The sequence below is a fragment of the Notolepis coatsorum genome (genome assembly GCF_963971535.1).
Source record: "Notolepis coatsorum genome assembly, chromosome: 1".
Classification (NCBI taxonomy): Eukaryota; Metazoa; Chordata; class Actinopteri; order Aulopiformes; family Paralepididae; genus Notolepis; species Notolepis coatsorum.
The window spans coordinates 76,560,426-76,583,429 of NC_140165.1; the positions used below are offsets into that span (position 1 = coordinate 76,560,426).

General features: G+C 48.1%; 1 protein-coding gene across 1 annotated transcript in view; it reads left to right on the plus strand.

Annotated features, from left to right (window-relative positions):
* Nucleotides 1-546: 546 nt before the first annotated feature.
* dnah2 (dynein, axonemal, heavy chain 2) overlaps nt 547-23,004 on the plus strand; it is a gene marked incomplete at both ends in the record, with an annotated part of 509,699 nt that continues 487,241 nt past the window's right edge. Inside the window, 3 exon segments of the mRNA XM_084326360.1 lie at nt 547-564; nt 2,195-2,245; nt 2,251-2,346. Of these exon segments, the coding sequence (XP_084182486.1) occupies nt 547-564; nt 2,195-2,245; nt 2,251-2,346 (165 nt within the window).

The following is a 23,004-nucleotide window of genomic DNA, read 5'->3' on the forward strand; positions in this document are numbered from 1 at the left end:
AGAGCCGCAGCAGCCAGCTGTGTGGTGGCGTGTACAAGATGACGCATTAAGCACGCTCTCCCTGAGTGCCAGGGCCCGTCTGCCCTCTGACTGACAGGCTCAGTAGTCCTTGCTTCCCACGGACACATCCCCTTGACCTTTCACCTCCCGCTGCTGCTACAGTACTGCTACACACGTAGCTACCTCCATGGACGGATGCAAGCTAGGTTGACCGTCGGTAGTGTGGCAGTGAAAGGGTTAATATTCTGTGGTGTGACAGTGAAAGGGTTAACCTTCTGTAGTGTGGTTGTGGAAGGGTTAACCCTTTGTCGTGTGGTAGTGAAAGGGTTAACCTTCTGTAGTGATGGTTGTGGAAGGGTTAACCATTTGTTGTGTGACATTGAACGGGTTAACCCGTTGGCAGTGTGGCAGTGAAGGGGTTAACGTACTACCTACTACTAAAGTGTGTCCTTGTGGATGTGGCTCAGTCTATAACAAGGACACAGTGATTCCAAGCAAAATGGTCTCACACAAACTGCAGTGCATTGATCCACCACCAGGAGCAGCATGGCAAACCATGAGTGGGTGAGTGAATGAGTCAATGACTGAGTGACTGAGTGACTGAGTGCAGGGTTCGCACAAGGTCCTTGCAGTGCTTAAAGTGCTTGATTTTTGACCAAACAAAGTCAGGGCCTGGAATTCCTTGAAAACAGACCATTAGCATTATTTTTTTCCCCCCTTCTTTTTCCGTTTTCTCCCATCCCAATGTTAGTCGTTATGCCACACACACACACGCACGCACGCACGCACGCACGCACGCATGCACGCACGCACGCACGCACGCACACACACACACACACCTCTTTATCAGTGTTAGTCTCTCCTCTCTCCTAATTATTGCACAATCTTTATCTATTCTCTCAGGTTGATGTCCTCTTATATTACTCATCCTTATTCATCACTTTTTCTTCTCTCCTCTTAATTCAATTCAAGTCTGCAATACAATGTGCCTTATTGGCAAGAAAGTATGGAACAAAATCACCAAAGGAAGCATTGGGATCAGCACTTTTCTATGTTAAATCCTATTTTGCCCCTTGAACCTGTGTGTGTGTGTGTGGTGTGTGTGTGTGTGTGTGTGTGTGTGTGTGTGTGTGTGTGTGTGTACGTGTGCGCACTCGCGCACGTGTGTGTGTGTGTGTGTACGTGGGTGTGCGTGTATGTGTATGTGGGTGTGCGTGTGTGTGTGTGTGTGTAAGTGTACGTGCGTGTGCGTGTAAGTGTAACGTGCGTGTGCGTGCGTGTGTGGGCACGCGCACTCGCGCGTGTGTGTACGTGTACGTGCGTGTGCATGTACGTGTACGTGTGTGTGTGCTGTGCGTTGTGTGTGTGTGTGTGTGTGTGTGTGTGCATGTACGTGTACGTGTGTGTGCGTGCGTGTGTGTGTGTGTGTGTGTGTGTGTGTGTGTGTGTGTGTGTGTGTGTGTGTGTGTGTGTGTGTGTGTGTGTGTGTGTGTGTGTGTGTGTGTGTGTGTGTGTGTGTGTGTGTGCGTGTGCGTGTAGATGATCTGGGTTGATGTGCTTTCAGTTGCCTTACCCAGACCCTCCACCATTGGCCATAATATTCACACAGAGGCCATTTTGCTCTTTTATGCTCACCATTTTTGCATAAAATTGCTCCCCCCTCCCCCGCTGGCCAGCTTTCACACTGGTAATGTCGTCCTGTACCCGAGTACACTCAGTTCAACGGGCGAACCGTTCCCGAGTGCACATGAACCATACCGGAGACCACCTTTTCAAGCGGGCCCGGTTCCAGTACGGCACACAGTGTTTAGCTTGCTCTCAGTGATCTTTCCATATGAAATAAAGGTCGACTGTTGACACTAATCAAACAAACTGGACTTTGGGGTCAAGTGTACTCTGATCCGGGTCCATGTTGCAGAGCCGTGCTCTGCCAAAGACCCTTGAGCAAAGCATTAAACACCAAACTCGGGTGCACTATGTGCATAGGAGACTATGTATCTAGGAGGGATATGCAGACAAATCTCAGTTTTATTGTGTAAACTGAAAATACATCTTCTTTCTCTCCTACCCTCTCTCTGTGTGTCTGTCTGTCTGTCTGTCTGTCTGTCTGTCTCTCTCTCTCTCTCTCTCTCTCTCTCTCTCTCTCTCTCTCTCTCTCTCTCTCTCTCTCTCTCTCTCTTTCTCTCTCTCTCAGCTGCTGGCTAAGAAGGTGTGCAGTCTGTACTCGCTGGCCGTCCAGCAGCTGTCAAACAGGACCATTATGACTTCGGCCTGCGCGCCCTCACCTCTCTGCTCCGCTACGCCGGGAGGAAGCGACGGGTCTGTCCCAATGTGGCCGACGAAGAGGTACACCCCTCTATAGTCCCACTCTGTCCCTCCTATATAGTCCCACTCTGTCCCTCCTATATAGTCCCACTCTGTCCCTATATAGTCCCACTCTGTCCCCCTCTATAGTCCCACTCTGTCCCTCCTCTTTAGTCCACTCTGTCCCTCTATAGTCCCACTCTGTCCCTCCTCTATAGTCCCACTCTGTCCCTCCTATATAGTCCCACTCTGTCCCTCTATAGTCCACTCTGTCCCCCTCTATAGTCCCACTCTGTCCCTCTATAGTCCCACTCTGTCCCCCTCTATAGTCCCACTCTGTCCCTCCTCTATAGTCCCACTCTGGGCTGTGTTCTGAGCCCCCTGCTGTACTCACTCTACACACACGATTGTGTGGCCAAGTTCAGCTCGAACTCCATAGTGAAGTTCGCAGACGACACGGTGGTGGTGGGGCTGATCTCGGGACAACGACGAGAAGGCCTACCGGGAGGAGGTTGAGGTACTGGAACGCTGGTGCCATGACAACAGCCTGCTCCTGAACATTGGTAAAACCAAGGAGCTGATCGTGGATTATAGGAGAGGACAGCAGGAGACGCACACACCACTGATGATTAACGGGGCTACCGTGGACAGGGTGAGCAGCTTTAAGTACCTAGGGGTCCACATCTCAGAGGACCTGACATGGTCAACACACATAGACACAGTAGTAAAGAAGGCGAAACAGCGCCTCTACCACCTGAGACAGTTAAGGAAGTTCAGAGTATCGGGGAAGATACTCCAGTCCTTCTACTCAGGAGCTGTAGAGAGCATCCTGACCGTAAACATCACTGCCTGGTATGGAAACAGCACGGCACAGGACAAGAAGGCCCTACAGAGAATGGTGCGCTCAGCCGAGCGTACCACGGGTATTGCACTACCTCCCCTGCAGGTTCTATACAACAAGACCCCCACCACCCCAATAACAGCCTGTTTCAGCTGCTGAGGTCAGGCAGACGCCTGCGAACCCCAGCTACTAGGACAGAGAGGCTTAGGCTTAGCTTCTTCCCCCAGGCCATCAGAGTCCTGAACAATGAACATTGAGTACCACAGAACACTGAAGTATCCACACATAAGCACACATGAGCACACACACGACACGCACGCTGTGCACGCTCACACACTAGCAGCCACTTTAACACTTCTGTCCCTCCTCTATAGTCCCACTCTGTCCCTCTATAGTCCCACTCTGTCCTTCCTCTATAGTCCCACTCTGTCCCTCCTCTATAGTCCCACTCTGTCCCTCTATAGTCCCACTCTGTCTCTCCTCTATAGTCCCACTCTGTCCCTCCTCTATAGTCCCACTCTGTCCCTCCTCTATAGTCCCACTCTGTCCCTCCTCTATAGTCCCACTCTGTCCCTCCTCTATAGTCCCACTCTGTCCCCCTCTATAGTCTCACTCTGTCCCTCCTCTATAGTCCCACTCTGTCCCTCTATAGTCCCACTCTGTCCCCCTCTATAGTCCCACTCTGTCCCTCTATAGTCCCACTCTGTCCCTCTATAGTCCCACTCTGTCCCTCCTCTATAGTCCCACTCTGTCCCCCTATATAGTCCCACTCTGCCCCTCTATAGTCCCACTCTGTCCCTCCTCTATAGTCCCACTCTGTCCCCCTCTATAGTCCCACTCTGTCCCCCCTCTATAGTCCCACTCTGTCCCTCTATAGTCCCACTCTGTCCCTCCTCTATAGTCCCACTCTGTCTCTCCTCTATAGTCCCACTCTGCCCCTCTATAGTCCCACTCTGTCCCTCCTCTATAGTCCCACTCTGTCCCCCTCTATAGTCCCACTCTGTCCCTCCTCTATAGTCCCACTCTGTCCCTCTATAGTCCCACTCTGTCCCTCCTCTATAGTCCCACTCTGTCCCTCCTCTATAGTCCCACTCTGTCCCGCCTCTATAGTCCCACTCTGTCCCTCATCTATAGTCCCACTCTGTCCCTCCTCTATAGTCCCACTCTTTCCCCCTTTATAGTCCCACTCTGTCCCTCTATAGTCCCACTCTGTCCCTCCTCTATAGTCCCACTCTGTCCCTCTATAGTCCCACTCTGTCCCCCTCTATAGTCCCACTCTGTCCCTATATAGTCCCACTCTGTCCGTCCTCTATAGTCCCACTCTGTCCCTCTATAGTCCCACTCTGTCCCCCTATATAGTCCCACTCTGTCACTCCTCTATAGTCCCACTCTGTCCCCCCTCTATAGTCCCATTCTGTCCCTCTATAGTCCCACTCTGTCCCTCTATAGTCCCACTCTGTCCCCCCTCTATAGTCCCACTCTGTCCCTCTATAGTCCCACTCTGTCCCTCCTCTATATTCCCACTCTGTCCCTCTATAGTCCCACTCTGTCCCTCCTCTATAGTCCCACTCTGTCCCTCCTCTATAGTCCCACTCTGTCCCTCCTCTATAGTCCCACTATGTCCCTCTATAGTCCCACTCTGTCCCTCCTCTATAGTCCCACTCTGTCCCCCCTCTATAGTCCCACACTGTCCCTCTATAGTCCCACTCTGTCCCTCTATAGTCCCACTCTCCCTCCTCTATAGTCCCACTCTGTCCCTCCTCTATAGTCCCACTCTGTCCCTCTATAGTCCCACTCTGTTCCTCTATAGTCCCACTCTGTCCCTCCTCTATAGTCCCACTCTGTCCCTCCTCTATAGTCCCACTATGACCCACTATAGTCCCACTCTGTCCCTCCTCTATAGTCCCACTATGTCCCTCTATAGTCCCACTCTGTCCCTCTATAGTCCCACTCTGTCCCTCCCCTATAGTCCCACTCTGTCCCTCCTCTATAGTCCCACTCTGTCCCTCTATAGTCCCACTCTGTCCCTCTATAGTCCCACTCTGTCCCTCTATAGTCCCACTATGTCCCTCCTCTATAGTCCCACTCTGTCCCCCTCTATAGTCTCACTCTGTCCCTCCTCTATAGTCCCACTCTGTCCCTCCTCTATAGTCCCACTCTGTCCCTCCTCTATAGTCCCACTCTGTCCCTGTTCTATAGTCCCACTCTGTCCCTCCTCTATAGTCCCACTCTGTCCCTCCTCTATAGTCCCACTCTGTCCCTCTATAGTCCCACTCTGTCCCTCCTCTATAGTCCCACGCTGTCCCTCCTCTATAGTCCCACTCTGTCCCTCTATAGTCCCACTCTGTCCCTCTATAGTCCCACTCTGTCCCTCCTCTATAGTCCCACACTGTCCCTCCTCTATAGTCCCACTCTGTCCCTCTATAGTCCCACTCTGTCCCTCTATAGTCCCACTCTGTCCCTCTATAGTCCCACTCTGTCCCTCCTCTATAGTCTCACTATGTCCGTCCTCTATAGTCCCACTCTGTCCCTCTATAGTCCCACTCTGTCCCTCCTCTATAGTCCCACATTGTCCCTCTATAGTCCCACTCTGTCCCTCCTCTATAGTCCCACTCTGTCCCTCCTCTATAGTCCCACTCTGTCCCTCCTCTATAGTCCCACTCTGTCCCTCCTCTATAGTCCCACTCTGTTCCTCTATAGTCCCACTCTGTCCCTCTATAGTCCCACTCTGTCCCTCCTCTATAGTCCCACTCTGTCCCCCTCTATAGTCCCACTCTGTCCCTCCTCTATAGTCCCACTCTGTCCCTCTATAGTCTCACTCTGTCCCTCCTCTATAGTCCCACTCTGTCCCTCTATAGTCTCACTCTGTCCCTCCTCTATAGTCCCACTCCGTCCCTCTATAGTCTCACTCTGTCCCTCCTCTATAGTCCCACTCTGTCCCTCTATAGTCTCACTCTGTCCCTCCTCTATAGTCCCACTCTGTCCCTCCTCTATAGTCCCACTCTGTCCCCCTCTATAGTCCCACTCTGTCCCTCCTCTATAGTCCCACTCTGTCCCTCTATAGTCTCACTCTGTCCCTCCTCTATAGTCCCACTCTGTCCCTCTATAGTCTCACTCTGTCCCTCCTCTATAGTCCCACTCCGTCCCTCTATAGTCTCACTCTGTCCCTCCTCTATAGTCCCACTCTGTCCCTCTATAGTCTCACTCTGTCCCTCCTCTATAGTCCCACTCTGTCCCTCTATAGTCTCACTCTGTCCCTCCTCTATAGTCCCACTCTGTCCCTCCTCTATAGTCCCACTCTGTCCCTCTATAGTCTCACTCTGTCCCTCCTCTATAGTCCCACTCTGTCCCTCCTCTATAGTCCCACTCTGTCCCTCCTCTATTGTCCCACTCTGTCCCTCCTCTATAGTCCCACTCTGTCCCTCTATAGTCCCACTATGTCCCTCCTCTATAGTCCCACTCTGTCCCTCCTCTATAGTCCCACTCTGCGCTCTATAGTCCCACTCTGTCCCTCTATAGTCCCACTCTGTCCCTCCTCTATAGTCCCACTCTGTCCCTCCTCTATAGTCCCACTCTGTCCCTCTATAGTCCCACTCTGTCCCTCCTCTATAGTCCCATCTGTCCCTCTATAGTCCCACTCTGTCCCTCCTCTATAGTCTCACTATGTCCCTCCTCTATAGTCCCACTCTGTCCCTCCTCTATAGTCCCACTCTGTCTCTCCTCTATAGTCCCACTCTGTCCCTCTATAGTCCCACTCTGTCCCTCCTCTATAGTCCCACTCTGTCCCTCCTCTATAGTCTCACTATGTCCTTCCTCTATAGTCCCACTCTGTCCCTCCTCTATAGTCCCACTCTGTCTCTCTATAGTCCCACTCTGTCCCTCCTCTATAGTCCCACTCTGTCCCTCCTCTATAGTCCCACTCTGTCCCTCCTCTATAGTCTCACTATGTCCCTCCTCTATAGTCCCAATCTGTCCCTCTATAGTCCCACTCTGTCCCTCCTCTATAGTCCCACTCTGTCCCTCCTCTATAGTCCCACTCTATCCCTCTATAGTCCCACTCTGTTCCCCCTCTATAGTCCCACTCTGTCCCTCTATAGTCCCACTCTGTCTCTCCTCTATAGTCCCACTCTGTCCCTCCTCTATAGTCCCAATCTGTCCCTCTATAGTCCCACTCTGTCCCTCCTTTATAGCCCCACTCTGTCCCTCCTCTATAGTCCCACTCTGTCCCTCCTCTATAGTCCCACTCTGTCCCTCTATAGTCCCACTCTGTCCCTCCTCTATAGTCCCACTCTGTCCCTCCTCTATAGTCCCACTCTGTCCCTGTTCTATAGTCCCACTCTGTCCCTCCTCTATAGTCCCACTCTGTCCCTCCTCTATAGTCCCACTCTGTCCCTCTATAGTCCCACTCTGTCCCTCCTCTATAGTCCCACGCTGTCCCTCCTCTATAGTCCCACTCTGTCCCTCTATAGTCCCACTCTGTCCCTCTATAGTCCCACTCTGTCCCTCCTCTATAGTCCCACACTGTCCCTCCTCTATAGTCCCACTCTGTCCCTCTATAGTCCCACTCTGTCCCTCTATAGTCCCACTCTGTCCCTCTATAGTCCCACTCTGTCCCTCCTCTATAGTCTCACTATGTCCGTCCTCTATAGTCCCACTCTGTCCCTCTATAGTCCCACTCTGTCCCTCCTCTATAGTCCCACATTGTCCCTCTATAGTCCCACTCTGTCCCTCCTCTATAGTCCCACTCTGTCCCTCCTCTATAGTCCCACTCTGTCCCTCCTCTATAGTCCCACTCTGTCCCTCCTCTATAGTCCCACTCTGTTCCTCTATAGTCCCACTCTGTCCCTCTATAGTCCCACTCTGTCCCTCCTCTATAGTCCCACTCTGTCCCCCTCTATAGTCCCACTCTGTCCCTCCTCTATAGTCCCACTCTGTCCCTCTATAGTCTCACTCTGTCCCTCCTCTATAGTCCCACTCTGTCCCTCTATAGTCTCACTCTGTCCCTCCTCTATAGTCCCACTCCGTCCCTCTATAGTCTCACTCTGTCCCTCCTCTATAGTCCCACTCTGTCCCTCTATAGTCTCACTCTGTCCCTCCTCTATAGTCCCACTCTGTCCCTCCTCTATAGTCCCACTCTGTCCCCCTCTATAGTCCCACTCTGTCCCTCCTCTATAGTCCCACTCTGTCCCTCTATAGTCTCACTCTGTCCCTCCTCTATAGTCCCACTCTGTCCCTCTATAGTCTCACTCTGTCCCTCCTCTATAGTCCCACTCCGTCCCTCTATAGTCTCACTCTGTCCCTCCTCTATAGTCCCACTCTGTCCCTCTATAGTCTCACTCTGTCCCTCCTCTATAGTCCCACTCTGTCCCTCTATAGTCTCACTCTGTCCCTCCTCTATAGTCCCACTCTGTCCCTCCTCTATAGTCCCACTCTGTCCCTCTATAGTCTCACTCTGTCCCTCCTCTATAGTCCCACTCTGTCCCTCCTCTATAGTCCCACTCTGTCCCTCCTCTATTGTCCCACTCTGTCCCTCCTCTATAGTCCCACTCTGTCCCTCTATAGTCCCACTATGTCCCTCCTCTATAGTCCCACTCTGTCCCTCCTCTATAGTCCCACTCTGCGCTCTATAGTCCCACTCTGTCCCTCTATAGTCCCACTCTGTCCCTCCTCTATAGTCCCACTCTGTCCCTCCTCTATAGTCCCACTCTGTCCCTCTATAGTCCCACTCTGTCCCTCCTCTATAGTCCCATCTGTCCCTCTATAGTCCCACTCTGTCCCTCCTCTATAGTCTCACTATGTCCCTCCTCTATAGTCCCACTCTGTCCCTCCTCTATAGTCCCACTCTGTCTCTCCTCTATAGTCCCACTCTGTCCCTCTATAGTCCCACTCTGTCCCTCCTCTATAGTCCCACTCTGTCCCTCCTCTATAGTCTCACTATGTCCTTCCTCTATAGTCCCACTCTGTCCCTCCTCTATAGTCCCACTCTGTCTCTCTATAGTCCCACTCTGTCCCTCCTCTATAGTCCCACTCTGTCCCTCCTCTATAGTCCCACTCTGTCCCTCCTCTATAGTCTCACTATGTCCCTCCTCTATAGTCCCAATCTGTCCCTCTATAGTCCCACTCTGTCCCTCCTCTATAGTCCCACTCTGTCCCTCCTCTATAGTCCCACTCTATCCCTCTATAGTCCCACTCTGTTCCCCCTCTATAGTCCCACTCTGTCCCTCTATAGTCCCACTCTGTCTCTCCTCTATAGTCCCACTCTGTCCCTCCTCTATAGTCCCAATCTGTCCCTCTATAGTCCCACTCTGTCCCTCCTTTATAGCCCCACTCTGTCCCTCCTCTATAGTCCCACTCTGTCCCTCCTCTATAGTCCCACTCTGTCCCTCTATAGTCCCACTCTGTCCCTCCTCTATAGTCCCACTCTGTCCCTCCTCTATAGTCCCACTCTGTCCCTCTATAGTCCCACTCTGTCCCTCCTCTATAGTCCCACTCTGTCCCTCCTCTATAGTCCCACTCTGTCCCTCCTCTATAGTCCCACTCTGTCCCTCCTCTATAGTCCCACTCTGTCCCCCTCTATAGTCTCACTCTGTCCCTCCTCTATAGTCCCACTCTGTCCCTCTATAGTCCCACTCTGTCCCCCTCTATAGTCCCACTCTGTCCCTCCTCTATAGTCCCACTCTGTCCCTCTATAGTCCCACTCTGTCCCTCCTCTATAGTCCCACTCTGTCCCTCCTCTATAGTCCCACTCTGTCCCTCCTCTATAGTCCCACTCTGTCCCGCCTCTATAGTCCCACTCTGTCCCTCCTCTATAGTCCCACTCTGCCCATCTATAGTCCCACTCTGTCCCTCCTCTATAGTCCCACTCTGTCCCTCCTCTATAGTCTCACTCTGTCCCTCCTCTATAGTCCCACTCTGTCCCTCTGTAGTCCCACTCTGTCCCTCCTCTATAGTCCCACTCTGTCCCTCCTCTATAGTCCCACTCTGTCCCTCTATAGTCCCACTCTGTCCCTCTATAGTCCCACTCTGTCCCTCTATAGTCCCACTCTGTCCCTTTATAGTCCCACTCTGTCCCTCCTCTATATTCCCACTCTGTCCCTCTATAGTCCCACTCTGTCCCTCCTCTATAGTCCCACTCTGTCCCTCTATAGTCCCACTCAGTCCCTCCTCTATAGTCGCACTCTGTCCCTCCTCTATAGTCCCACTCTGTCCCTCCTCTATAGTCCCACTCTGTCCCTCCTCTATAGTCCCACTCTGTCCCTCTGGCCCGCTTTGTCCCTCCCCTATCATGTCTTCTTACATTCTAGGAACCAGGAACACCTGGGAACTAGTGATTCCCGTTTCAAAACTGCTCTCAAAACACACCTCTTCACCAAGGCTTTTCCCCATGAGTTAGTTTAGATTAGATTAGGTTCATTATCCCTTACCTGCCCTCATCCTCCCCTTTTTTCCCTTTTCCCCTACTGTCCCATTTCCCTAGCCCTCTTGATTGTAAAGCGACCTTGGGTTTAATGAAAGGCGCTATATAAATTTGATTTATTATTGGCCACATGATGGTCAGAATCAGTTTTCTTTGCAGATGATATTGCATTCATTCGTGTTCACTATAGGTTCGATAACACAACCCTTTCATGCTAAAAAACATTCTTGAGAAAATCCATATCCAGAATGATTTCAATTGATAGTGAATAGATCCCATCCACGGTCCACACATACGCAAGGCCAGGCTTCAGTGCAGTTTGCTGTAGGGTTTGTCCTTCACCATACCATATTTACTAACCACGCCGCAAAGTACCGCTTAGACGTTCAACTTCTGCTGCACCGTATTTGTCCAGTTTAGCGTGTATTTACTAACACAGAATATGTAAATGAATATGTAAATGACGGCTTGTTGACGGGGCATCGTGAGACGCACACGGCATTGGCACCGCTTACCACGAGCCCTGGGACTGTAAATACCGGTGGAGGCAACAGATAAACATACACACTATCATCTGTAACAGATGTGCAGAATACATTTTATCAGGAGTTTGAGGAAGAAACCTAACCGTTTTGGAGAAATGAGTTGGAGCCCAGAGTTCTTTCAGTTGGAGCCCATGAGATTGCGTATAACAGAATACCAGGGGTGTGGGATTTGACACAGATGTAGAAATGTTACACACCTCCTGCGTAGTCTGCGTCTCTCAGCTTTACACACAGGTGACAGTTAGAGATGGGTACAGAATCCGGTACTTTTAAGGGTATCGACCTAATCACGTCGGTCTACCGAGTACCGATTCACGTTAGATCCACCGGTGACACATTTCGGTAATGTTTTTTTATGAAGTGCGATGACGTCAACATGCTGCAATATTATATATATATAAGGATAAGGATATCTTTTATTAATCCCTCACGGGGAAATTCCAGTGACACACACATACAGCTCATCGTCTCATTAACAACATCATATCACAATCATTACATTTTTACAGTAACAACGGCACAACATAAATTCAAACAGGCATGTACATTTGTTGACACATGTCGACTACAGAATGCCTGAGACACCATATGCGATAGTCGGCTGCAGCAACACCGGGGTGTTGTTGCGCCAGGCGGGCGGGAGGGAGGGAGGAAAGATTGTCCAGCAACGGGAGGGGCAGGGACAGGGGGATAGGACTTTGGTGATGAGACAGTCTTAGGCTCCCCCCCTCTAGCACTCGTACTAGTTGGCTGCCGTCATAGGCGCCAGGCGTACACGCGGGAGGGGGGATTGGGTATAGGGATTTGGGGTGGGGGGGGGGCACTTGCCACTCTTATCTCCCAGAGGGCCTTCGACTCCAGCAGCTCCCTGGTTCGACCTTGGTCCAGGAATTTGTTTTGGCTGAACTGACTGGCAACAATTTCTCCCAGCCACGTCACTTTAAATTTGATTTGAGTAGAGTGAAATATAACTCTATTGATTTGAGTGGAGTGAGTTTTAACAACTCCGTCCAAATGACTGAATGCATTAGTCCAAGTGTCCAAGTGTCTTAATCAGTTCATTTTGGTAGGTCCTGTGCGCGGTAAACATATCCAAAATCTTCTTATTGCAGTCCAAAAGCTTCGATAATCCAAAAATTACCACGTCTTCAAGTTGATAGCCCGATTATGATGTCCCAATAGGCAGAGAGGGTTAGCCTTATTCTGCTTTTTTTTTTTAAAACGTAAATTTTTATTGAACATTTATAGACAAACAACACAACATATACAATAACATCAACAACACTATTAAACAGACATAAATAATAAAGAAAAAATGTAATACCCAAAAGACGAAAAATTAAAAATACTGACTTAAGCAAATATTCACATACATAAATAATGAAGTGGAAAAAACATAAAACAATTGTCATATCTTAAACAAAAATAAAATTAGAAAACATTAAGTGTGTGACATGGGTTCAGAGACCCTCCTTGAACCTCTTTCCTCCTTTACCCTTCACCCTCTTCTGTTTCATTTGTTCCTTCCTTTGTGATGTCGTTTTCGTTCCCCTTATAATCCTCCCACTTTTCCCATCTTTCCCCAAATTTCGCTTCCTGTAGCCTCAGCATGTGCGTTATCCTCTCCATATCCTGTATCTCCTCTACTATTCCTTCCCATTGTGCTATTGTCGTGGGTCTTCTTTGTACCACAGTCTCGTTATTGCTTTTCTGGCCGATATCAACATTATCTTTATTAAATATTTGTCCCCCCCTTGTATTCCCTCGTGTGTCAGGTCCCCTAAGTAAAGCACCAGTCCCGTTTGTGGTAACCCGTATCCTAATATTCTGATCATTGTCTCCCCTATCTCCTCCCAATACCCCTTCAGCTTCTGACATCCCCAGAATATGTGTGTGTGATTTGCTCCCTCCTTCCCACACATCCTCCAGCATGCCCTTTGCGTTGGTGCATATTTTCCCTTCAACTCTGGGGTTATAAATAATCTGATTATGTTTTTCCATCCAAACTCTTTCCATATCCTCGATCCTGTTGTTGAATGTTGTACCTCACATATGTTGCCCCATTCCTTCTCTGTTATTCCTATCTCTAGTTCTCTCTCCCATTTCTCCCTTATGTAATCGGTCGTGTGTCCCTTGCTGTTCATTATAGCCCGGTATATTGCTGATATTACTCTTCCTTGCCCCCCTTCGTATGCCCATACTATCATCTTGATTATTCCATTCTGTTCTTCGTCTTTGGCCCCCCTTATTTCTTTGTTGTAGTAATCTCTAACCTGTAGATATCTGAAGTGGTCCCTGTTTTCTAGTCCAAATTTCTCCTTTAATTTTTGTAGTGTCTGCATTTCCCCCTTCTCTATCATTTTGCATATCGCTGTTGCCCCCCCCCCCCCCCCCCCCCCTCTCCCACCTTCTGAATCCATGATCTAACCTCCCTGGTTTGAATCTTTTGTCATGTGCTACCCATCTCAGAACCCCTGACTGCTTCTCCAATTTGTGTGTTTTTACTACTCTGTTCCATATGGTCATGGTGCATTTGGTGATTGGATCTAATAGTCCCTCTTTTTCTTTGAATAGTTCCTTATCTCCCACCAGAGCTTGTACCTTGTATCCCTCCCCTTCTTTTTCAATGTCTTTCCATCTTGCCTCATATCTGTCGTTACACCAGCACGTCACTGCTCTCAGTTGTGCTGCATAATAATAATCTTGTAGGCTGGGTACTGCCATCCCTCCCTCTTCCTTTGGTAGTTGTAGTGTTTTATATCTGACCCGTGGTCTTCTCCCCGCCCATATGAACCTCGATATCAGTCTGTCCCACTCCCTGAATTGATTCTGTGGTATGTGGTATTTGTATCGGTAGTGACTGGAATAGGTACAGTAACCTTGATAGTATATTCATTTTAATGACCTCTATTCTTGAATTGAAGTCCAAGGGCATTACTGTCCATCTCTCTAAGTCTCTCTTGATGTTCTGATTTATCTGTGTATAGTTCGCCTCAAACAGTTTCCCCACCCCTCCCGTGATGTTCACCCCTAAGTATTTAATCTTGTCCATGTCCCATCTTATCCTGTACTGTTCCCTAATTTCCGTTGTTGGGGTATAGTTCCATGCTAAGGTCTTTGTCTTTGTCACGTTTAGTTTGTATACTGAGTAGTGGCCATATTCCTTCAGTAGATCCATCAGTGCCGGGAAGCTCTTGTCTGGTTGCCTCATGTATACTATCACGTCGTCCGCAAATAGGCCTAGTTTATATTCCATTCCCTTTATCCTTACTCCCTTAATGTCCTCGGTCTGTCTGATCAGTTGCGCCAGTGGTTCTATGAAAACGGCGAAGAGCGTTGGTGAGAGACAACATCCCTGTCTGGTAGCCCTCTCTAATCTGATTCTATCCGTCAGGCTGCCATTCACCTTAACCCTCGCTGTCGGTTCTTGATATAGCGCCTTGATCATCTTCATCGCCCTCCCGTTCAGTCCGAACCTCATCAATGTTTTATATAAAAATGTCCAGCTCACACTGTCGAATGCTTTTTCTGCATCTAGGCTAATCAGTACCGCGCTACCTCCTTGTTTTTGTATCTCCTCTACTATGTGTAATGTCTTTCTCACGTTGTCCTGTGTCTGTCTCCCTTTAATAAATCCAGTTTGATCTTCATCTATAATGTCTGGCATAAACGTCTCAAATCTCTTTGATATTATCGATGTATACATCTTGTAATCCACGTTGAGTATGGACACAGGTCTGAAACTACATACATAATTCTCTATCCTTCCCTTCCTTCGGTATCGTGGTGATTATGGCTTCCTTCCACGCGGGGGGCATTTTGCCCTTTTCCATCGTGTGTCTGAACGCCGCCCCTAACATGGGTGCTAATTCCGTTCTAAATGTCTTGTAGAATTCCGATGGGAATCCGTCGCTCCCCGGAGATTTGTTGTTTTTAGCTCTACTAATTGCCTCTTCCAGTTCTCGTTCCGTAATTATTTTATTTAATTCTTCATTCTGTTCTTTCCCTATCGATGGTAACTCTAGCTTCTCCAGATATGCTTCTATTTCCTCTTCTCCCGCTGCTTTTGGCTGTGTGTATAGTTTCTCATAGTATTCTCTAAATGTCCTCTCTATTTCAGCTGGGTCTCTCAATATTTCATTAGTCTTTGTATCCCTTATTGTGTGTATCGTGTTCAACTTCTGTTGCATCCTAATTCTCCTGACCAACAGTCTGGTCGCTTTTGGTCCCCCTTCATAGTACGTTTGTTTCATGAATCTTGCTTTCTTTTCTATTTCCGTCAATAATTCCCTATTTATCCTGGCCTTTACTTCTTTGATTTCTCCGAGCGTTTCCTGTTCTTTTGATATCTGGTGTCTCCCCTCTAGCTTCTTCAGCTTCCCTATCAGATTGTGATATGTCTCCGTTCTGGCCTTCTTCAGCATTGCTGTCTTCTCCATCAATTTCCCCCTTATCACCACCTTCAGTGTGTCCCATAGAATGTTCGGATCTACCGCCCCGTTGTCATTTTCTTCCTTATACCTGGCTATCTCCTCCTTGATCTGACTCACCACCCCCTTGTTATTTAATATTCCTACATTTAGTCTCCAGATCGTGTTCCTCCGTCTCCCTTCTAGATCTACTGTCAGATATATGGCACTGTGATCCGATATGTCCGCTAGTCCTATTCTGCTCTCCCGTACCCTGTAACTGTCCCCCGTCCTCATCAAAAAGTAGTCTATTCTCGCATATGTCACGTGCGGGTGTGAGTAATGTGTGTATTCCCTGTCCATGGCGTGCATCCCCCTCCAAACATCTGTAATTCCCATTTCCGTCATCTGAATATTCATATATCTACTGATTTGTGTCCGTCCTTTTCTAGTACTTGTGGTGTCTAGGTCGTGATTCAGTACTACATTAAAATCTCCCGCGCATATTAATATCCCTTCTAGTTCCATCACTATCATATCAAAAATGGTCTCATATAAATCCCTCTCACTCTCTGGGGGTGCATAAACATTCACTAACGTAACCATTTGACCCTCCATTTTTCCCTTCACCAGAACAAATCTTCCCTCCTTGTCTCTTACTTCCTTGATCAATTCAAATTTTACTGTGTTTTTGATTAACGTGATTACTCCTCTCCTCAGGTTCCGTTTAAAGGAACTATAGTATCAAATCAAATCAAATCAAATTTATTTATAGGGCCCGACAACACACGTTAATGTCCCCATGGGCCGTACAGGTCTTCTTTAAACAAGTCAAGAAGACAACATAACAATAAGTCAAGAACAGAACAAGAACACCATAGGGTCCAAACATTTTTTAGATGAATGCAAATAAATGAAAGAATGCAAGCACTCCCAGACATACCCCACGCGAAGGTAAGGAAAAACTCACTAAAACCTAACAATAGGGAAAAAAGCTCCACAGGCAATGTGGAGGAGAGAAACCTTAGAAGGGCCGTTCAAGGGGGGATCTCCCTTCTTAGATGTCGGTGATAGTAGTGTTGCAGACGGACAGTTGGTAAGCATGCACTCATGTGTGTAGTGAAACACAGATGAGTGCATGCAATAGCAACTGTACATTTTGAAAAATTAAAGATAGAGTTGATAGCGGATCTATTTGAAGCACAGGGGCGGCGCAAGAGGGTCACGTCCTCCCCGTCTTAGTCACGGGACATTCAGCACTCCGGTCGTTGCTCAGGGACAGCCGGAGACAGGGGGAAGGGGGGGTGGCACAGAGAGGGTCGCGAACTCCCGGCATCATCGCGGGACATCCGGCACTCCGGTCACCACTACGAAACCTCCGAAGACAGGGGGGCACGCAGAGGGGGTCGCAATCTCCCGGCCTTCGTCAACGTCCAACACTCCGGTCAACACTCCAGGACAGCAAGTCATAGGAAGACAGGGAGACGGGACAGGCGTTAGACAGCTCATGAGATTGTAGTAGGCGGACATAGCAATAGATACAAGTGGTAGGCATATATGTGAATGGAGTAGATATATGAAGTAAGCGTATTATGTGAATAGAATAGAAGTACTTAACCCAGCAATGAAACCGCGTTGACTGTTAATCTGTTAACAGTCTGTTAATCAGTTGACAGGACCACGGACAGACGGCGGTGAATAACTGATCCAATGCCTCGGAGGTGCATGTAGAGCAGTCACTACAAGCTTGGCCAAGACCCCGAGGCATCCATCACCTTGGTCAGCGCCAGGAGACGGGTACTCAGAGAGAAGGGGGAGGGAGAGGGGGGGGGGGGAGAGGGGGGGGGGGGGAGAGTTAGAGAGTTCCCATGTTTGTGGTGCTGCAAAGGAGCAGACATGTAGTACCCTGTAGTGCCATGTAGTACCCCGTAGTGCCATGTAGTACCCTATAGTACCCCATAGTGCCATGTAGTACCCCGTAGTATCCTGTAGTACCCTGTAGTGCCATGTAGTACCCTGTGGTGCCATGTAGTACCCTGTAGTGCCATGTAGAGCTGTGTAAGCCATGTAGTACCCTGTAATGCCATGCAGTACCAAGTAGTACTCTGTGGTACCATGTAGTACCCTGTACCCTAACTAAACTACCCTATAGTAAACTACCCAGTGGTACCATGTAGTACCCTGTACCATAACTAAACTACACAGATTAATCTAAAGGTCAGTCCCCGACCAGGTGAGATCAAGGTAGGTTGAAGGAGAGAGAGAAAAGATGAGTCTTAAGCAGGGATTTAAAAGCTTCGACAGAGCAGGCGCCCCTGATGACGGCAGGTAATTTGTTCCACAGGTAGGGAGCGCGGTAGACAAAGGCTCTGTGGCCGGCGGATTTCTTTTTAACCCTAGGGGTCGATAGAAGCCCCGCATTTTGTGAGCGCAGAGCACGAGCGGGCGAGTATCGGGAGATGAGATCAGATAGATAGAGCGGTGCAAGCCCATTTAAAATTTTGTAGGTGAGGAGTAGCACTTTAAAGTCAGAGCGGGCTTGGATAGGAAGCCAATGTAGGGCGGACAAAACTGGTGTGATGTGATCAAATTTTCTAGTTCTAGTTAGTATCCGTGCAGCCGCATTTTGCACGAGTTGAAGATTTTTGATGCTTGAATTAGGTAAGCCTGAAAAAAGTGCATTACAGTAGTCCAGACGTGATGAGACAAAAGCATGAATCAGGGTTTCAGCATCAGCCAGAGTTAAAATGGGGCGTATTTTTGCGATATTACGAAGATGGAAGAATGCAATTTTGGTGACGTTTTTTATATGTGCATTAAATGAGAGGGAGGAATCAAAAATGACTCCGAGGTTTTTTATGGTGGAGCTCTGGGATACATGACAGGTATCAAAGTTGAGGGAGATGTCCTGAAACAGGCCTCTGTGGTTTGGGGGGCCAACAATTAACATCTCAGTTTTATCTGCATTAAGGAGTAGAAAGTTTTGCGACATCCATTTTTTGACGGCAAGCAAGCAGGCCTCAAGGTTTTGTAGTTGGGAGGAATCATTTGGCTTAATAGGTATATATAATTGGGTGTCATCAGCGTAAAAATGAAAGTTTATGCCAAATTTGCGTATGATATCGCCGAGGGGTAGCATGTAAATCGAAAATAGCAAAGGGCCCAGGACAGAGCCTTGTGGGACACCACATTGCACTGGGAGGGTCTCAGATGTTAAATCATTATAGACCACGCAGTGTGTTCTATCAGTTAAATAGGATTTAAACCAAGCTAGTGCGAGGCCCCGAATGCCAACATGGTTCTCAAGCCGACCTAGAAGAATCGAGTGATCGATAGTGTCAAAGGCTGCACTGAGATCAAGTAATAAGAGCACAGAGGTGAGGTTTGAGTCAAGAGAGAGCAGTAAGTCATTTGTGACTTTGGTAACCGCCGTTTCGGTGGAGTGTAAGGCTCTAAAGCCAGATTGAAATGATTCATTAAGATTATTGTTTGATAAATGGTCAGTAAGTTGCGTTGCGACGATCCGTTCTAACACTTTGGATAGGAATGGGAGATTGGAGATAGGTCTGTAATTTTTCAAGATTAGAGGGTCGAGGTTCGGTTTTTTAAGTAATGGTTTAATGACGGCTGATTTAAAGGCCAGGGGCACCACGCCAGTAGACAAAGAGGTGTTGAAGATATTGAGTAGGGCAGGGCCTAGAGTTGGGAAGAGTTTTTTGATGAGAGTTGCTGGGAGAGGGTCAAACAGACAGGTTGAAGGTTTAGCCGCGCCAACCAGTTTAGAGAGGGCACTAAGTGAGACGTTTTCAAGGCAGCATAGCGTATGACTGGAATCAAAGTCAGGGGGAATGCCCGTCAAAGGTTGGGAGGGACTCTGATTGTTGAGTAAAGCAACAATTTCATCTCTAATGAGGTCAATTTTCTTGGTAAAAAATGTCATGAATTCGTTAGCCGAGAACGCATGGTTTAGGGCACTTGGTTGTTTCTGCGTAAGTTTTGCAACTGTGTCAAACAGAAACTTTGAGTTGTTTTTGTTTTCATTTATGAGCCTGGAAAAATAAGAGGTTTTGGCAAGTGAGAGTGCCTTTTTGTAGTTACGTAAACTATCATTCCAGGCGAGGCGGAATACTTCGAGTTTGGTCGAACGCCATTTATGTTCAAGTTTGCGACAAGCCTTTTTAAAGGAGCGCGTTTCCTCCGTAAACCAGGGAGTTAGTTTTTGCGGAGCACGTTTAATTTTAGGTTTAAGGGGAGCGACAATGTCGAGGGTGCTACGAAGGGCGGCATTAAGTTTGTCTGTAAAGAGATCAAGGGGGCCAGAGTAAGAGAGGAAGGGAGAGAGGGTGTCTGGTAGGCAGTTAACTAGAATTGGGACAGTTGAGGCGTTAATACGACGGCTCATGTAGGATTCTACACTGTCTGGGCGAGAAACCGTCAGATCAATTTGAAATTTGATGAGGTAGTGGTCTGAGAGAGCAGGAACATAGGGGGAGACGGTCAAATTTGACACAGTGAGACCGCGGGCTAGGACTAGGTCAAGGGTGTTCCCACCACTGTGAGTGGGTTGGTCAACGATTTGAATGAGACCGACAGAGTCAATGATGTCGGTAAAAGCCTTATTTAGGGGATCTAGAGTTTTATTGGAATGAATGTTAAAATCACCAACAATTAAAATGTTATCTGAGCGCATAACAAGCTCAGAGATGAAAGTTGAAAATTCATCTAGGAAGAGGGTGTAAGGGCCTGGGGGGCGGTATAGGACAGCCATTACAAAGGATGCAGTGGAGGTAGGAATCAGACCGCCACACTTTCTGTTGGGTGGAGAGGGATGCAACAGGAGCACCTCAAACGAGGAAAACTTACAGTTTGCGTCGGATGTAAAGTTGTGCTTAGAGTCATAAATTAGAGCAACTCCGCCTCCTTTCTTGGAGGTGCGTGCGATGTGGGAGCTACTAAAATTAGGGGGTGAGGCCTCGTTTAAGGGCAGAAAATCATTAGGTTTAAGCCATGTCTCAGTGAGGCCAAATAGGTCGAGACTATGGTCTGTTATCAGTTCATTTACCAAAAGAGCTTTGGTTGGCAGAGAGCGGATGTTGATAAGGCCAACCTTCACACTCTCTGTATACTTAGCAGCGCGGTTTTCAGCCATGCGGGTAGGTTTAATCGCAATTAAGTTGGCATGGTTTATCGCACAAGGACGAGCTGGGTAAAGCGGAGCGTAACGGGATATTCTAGTTTTGATTGGGTATACAGGTTTAGGGGTAGAGATAGAAAGAGAGGAGTGGGGAGCCTGGTGGAGGAGGGACCGAGCAAGAAAGGTATAAGGATTGGCAGGGTCCATCAGTTTAGCATGACTAGCAGGCTCGCTAAGAGCCTGCACCCTGGCATGCTTGTGGGGTGGCTGTCAGCCCGAAGCTATAATCTTGTCTATATTGCGAGATAAGAGAGAGGCGCCTTGCATGTTAGGATGCACGCCGTCCTTTCTCAGCAAGCCAGGGTGCCCCCAGAAAGAGGACCAATTATCCACGAACCCTAAGCCCTGTTCTTTACAGTATTTTTCCAGCCATCGGTGTAGAGAAGCTGTCCTACTCACGAACTCATCATCATGCCGGTTTACAGGCAGGGGGCCAGAGAAGATTACTCGATGCCGACTCATCTTTCTGGCGAGGTCAGAAAGCCTAACTATGTTGATCTTTGTGACCTCAGAGACTTTCATCCTACAGTCATTATTTCCGACGTGTATAACAATATGGTCGAATTTATCTTCAGTGGGTGTGATACGTGGGTTACCTTTTGCCTTGACTATGCTATTCGCCAGAAATCTCAGGTTGGCTTCAATGTCGGTAGCTCTGGCTCCCCCATAACATTTGATCTCGGCTGGCTTGTCTAGCAAAATATGCCGGGTGATGGAGTCGCCAATCACAAGGACGGAACGACGGGGTTGCAGTGGAACCGGCTGCGTACTGGGACCGGAACCCGCAACACGTGTAAAATCATGTTGCGGAGCAGGTGCTGTTGAGGCCGAGGCCGGGCGGTTACACTGCCGCTTCGTAGTGGGCGCAAAGGCCTTGTCCTGAGCACTATGTCTGGGACTCTCCAGACGAGAAGACCCCGCTAGAGGCTCCTCAGAAAAGCCTATAGTGTCCAAGACGTCTAAAGCTGACTGTTTTCCTGACTCAAGTTCAAGGACACGACTCTCTAACAGAGTTAACCTTTCTAGGAGAGAGGGACAGACAGGACAGACAGAACACATAGCCATGCTTACACCAGGTAGAGCAGGAACAAATAAAGATACGAAGTACTATGGATCAACTGCTAAAGGCTATGTGTATGAAGCCGATTGAAGGTTTAGCTAATGAGCTAAAACCAGTGGGTCGAGTAAGTTGACAAGCTAACAAGGCAAGACCAGAAAATGCAGGTACAAAGGAGTGGCCTGCTAGAGGAGGGCAGGTGAGGGGCAGTAGATACTCTAGTGCACTCGGTTGCCTCCTCGGATAACTCCAGCAGGAAAACTCCAAGTCTTTGTCTGTCTTAGTCGGTCGCCGGCGCTCTGCTGGCGCTTCGATAGACTACACTTAAATCCCTATTGGCTGATTGGACTAATTACCACAGGCTGCTCAAGTCAAACCCAATGGGGTTGCACAGAGCCTGATTGATTAACAACAAACAATTATCAAAATATACAATGGATTGACTACTAACTTACATTACTCAGCAAGAACACAGTGAAGTCAGCTCAGGTTTTAGAGAAATGTGTGCACAGGCAAATGTATTTAAACAAGCTTTGCCTCTGACTGATCTAATTACCACAGGCTGCTCAAGTCAAACCCAATGGGGTTGCACAGAGCCTGATTGATTAACAACAAACAATTATCAAAATATACAATGGATTGACTACTAACTTACATTACTCAGCAAGAACACAGTGAAGTCAGCTCAGGTTTTAGAGAAATGTGTGCACAGGCAAATGTATTTAAACAAGCTTTGCCTCTGACTGATCTAATTACCACAGGCTGCTCAAGTCAAACCCAATGGGGTTGCACAGAGCCTGATTGATTAACAACAAACAATTATCAAAATATACAATGGATTGACTACTAACTTACATTACTCAGCAAGAACACAGTGAAGTCAGCTCAGGTTTTAGAGAAATGTGTGCACAGGCAAATGTATTTAAACAAGCTTTGCCTCTGACTGATCTAATTACCACAGGCTGCTCAAGTCAAACCCAATGGGGTTGCACAGAGCCTGATTGATTAACAACAAACAATTATCAAAATATACAATGGATTGACTACTAACTTACATTACTCAGCAAGAACACAGTGAAGTCAGCTCAGGTTTTTTGTGCATTTTCATATCCAAATCTCTTCAGTTTCTCATGATCCTGTGCTACCAAATGTGTCTCCTGCAAAAAAATCACTTCCATCTCACTTTTTTTACACTTCAACATCACTTTGCCCCTCTTTATCGTATTATTCATTCCAT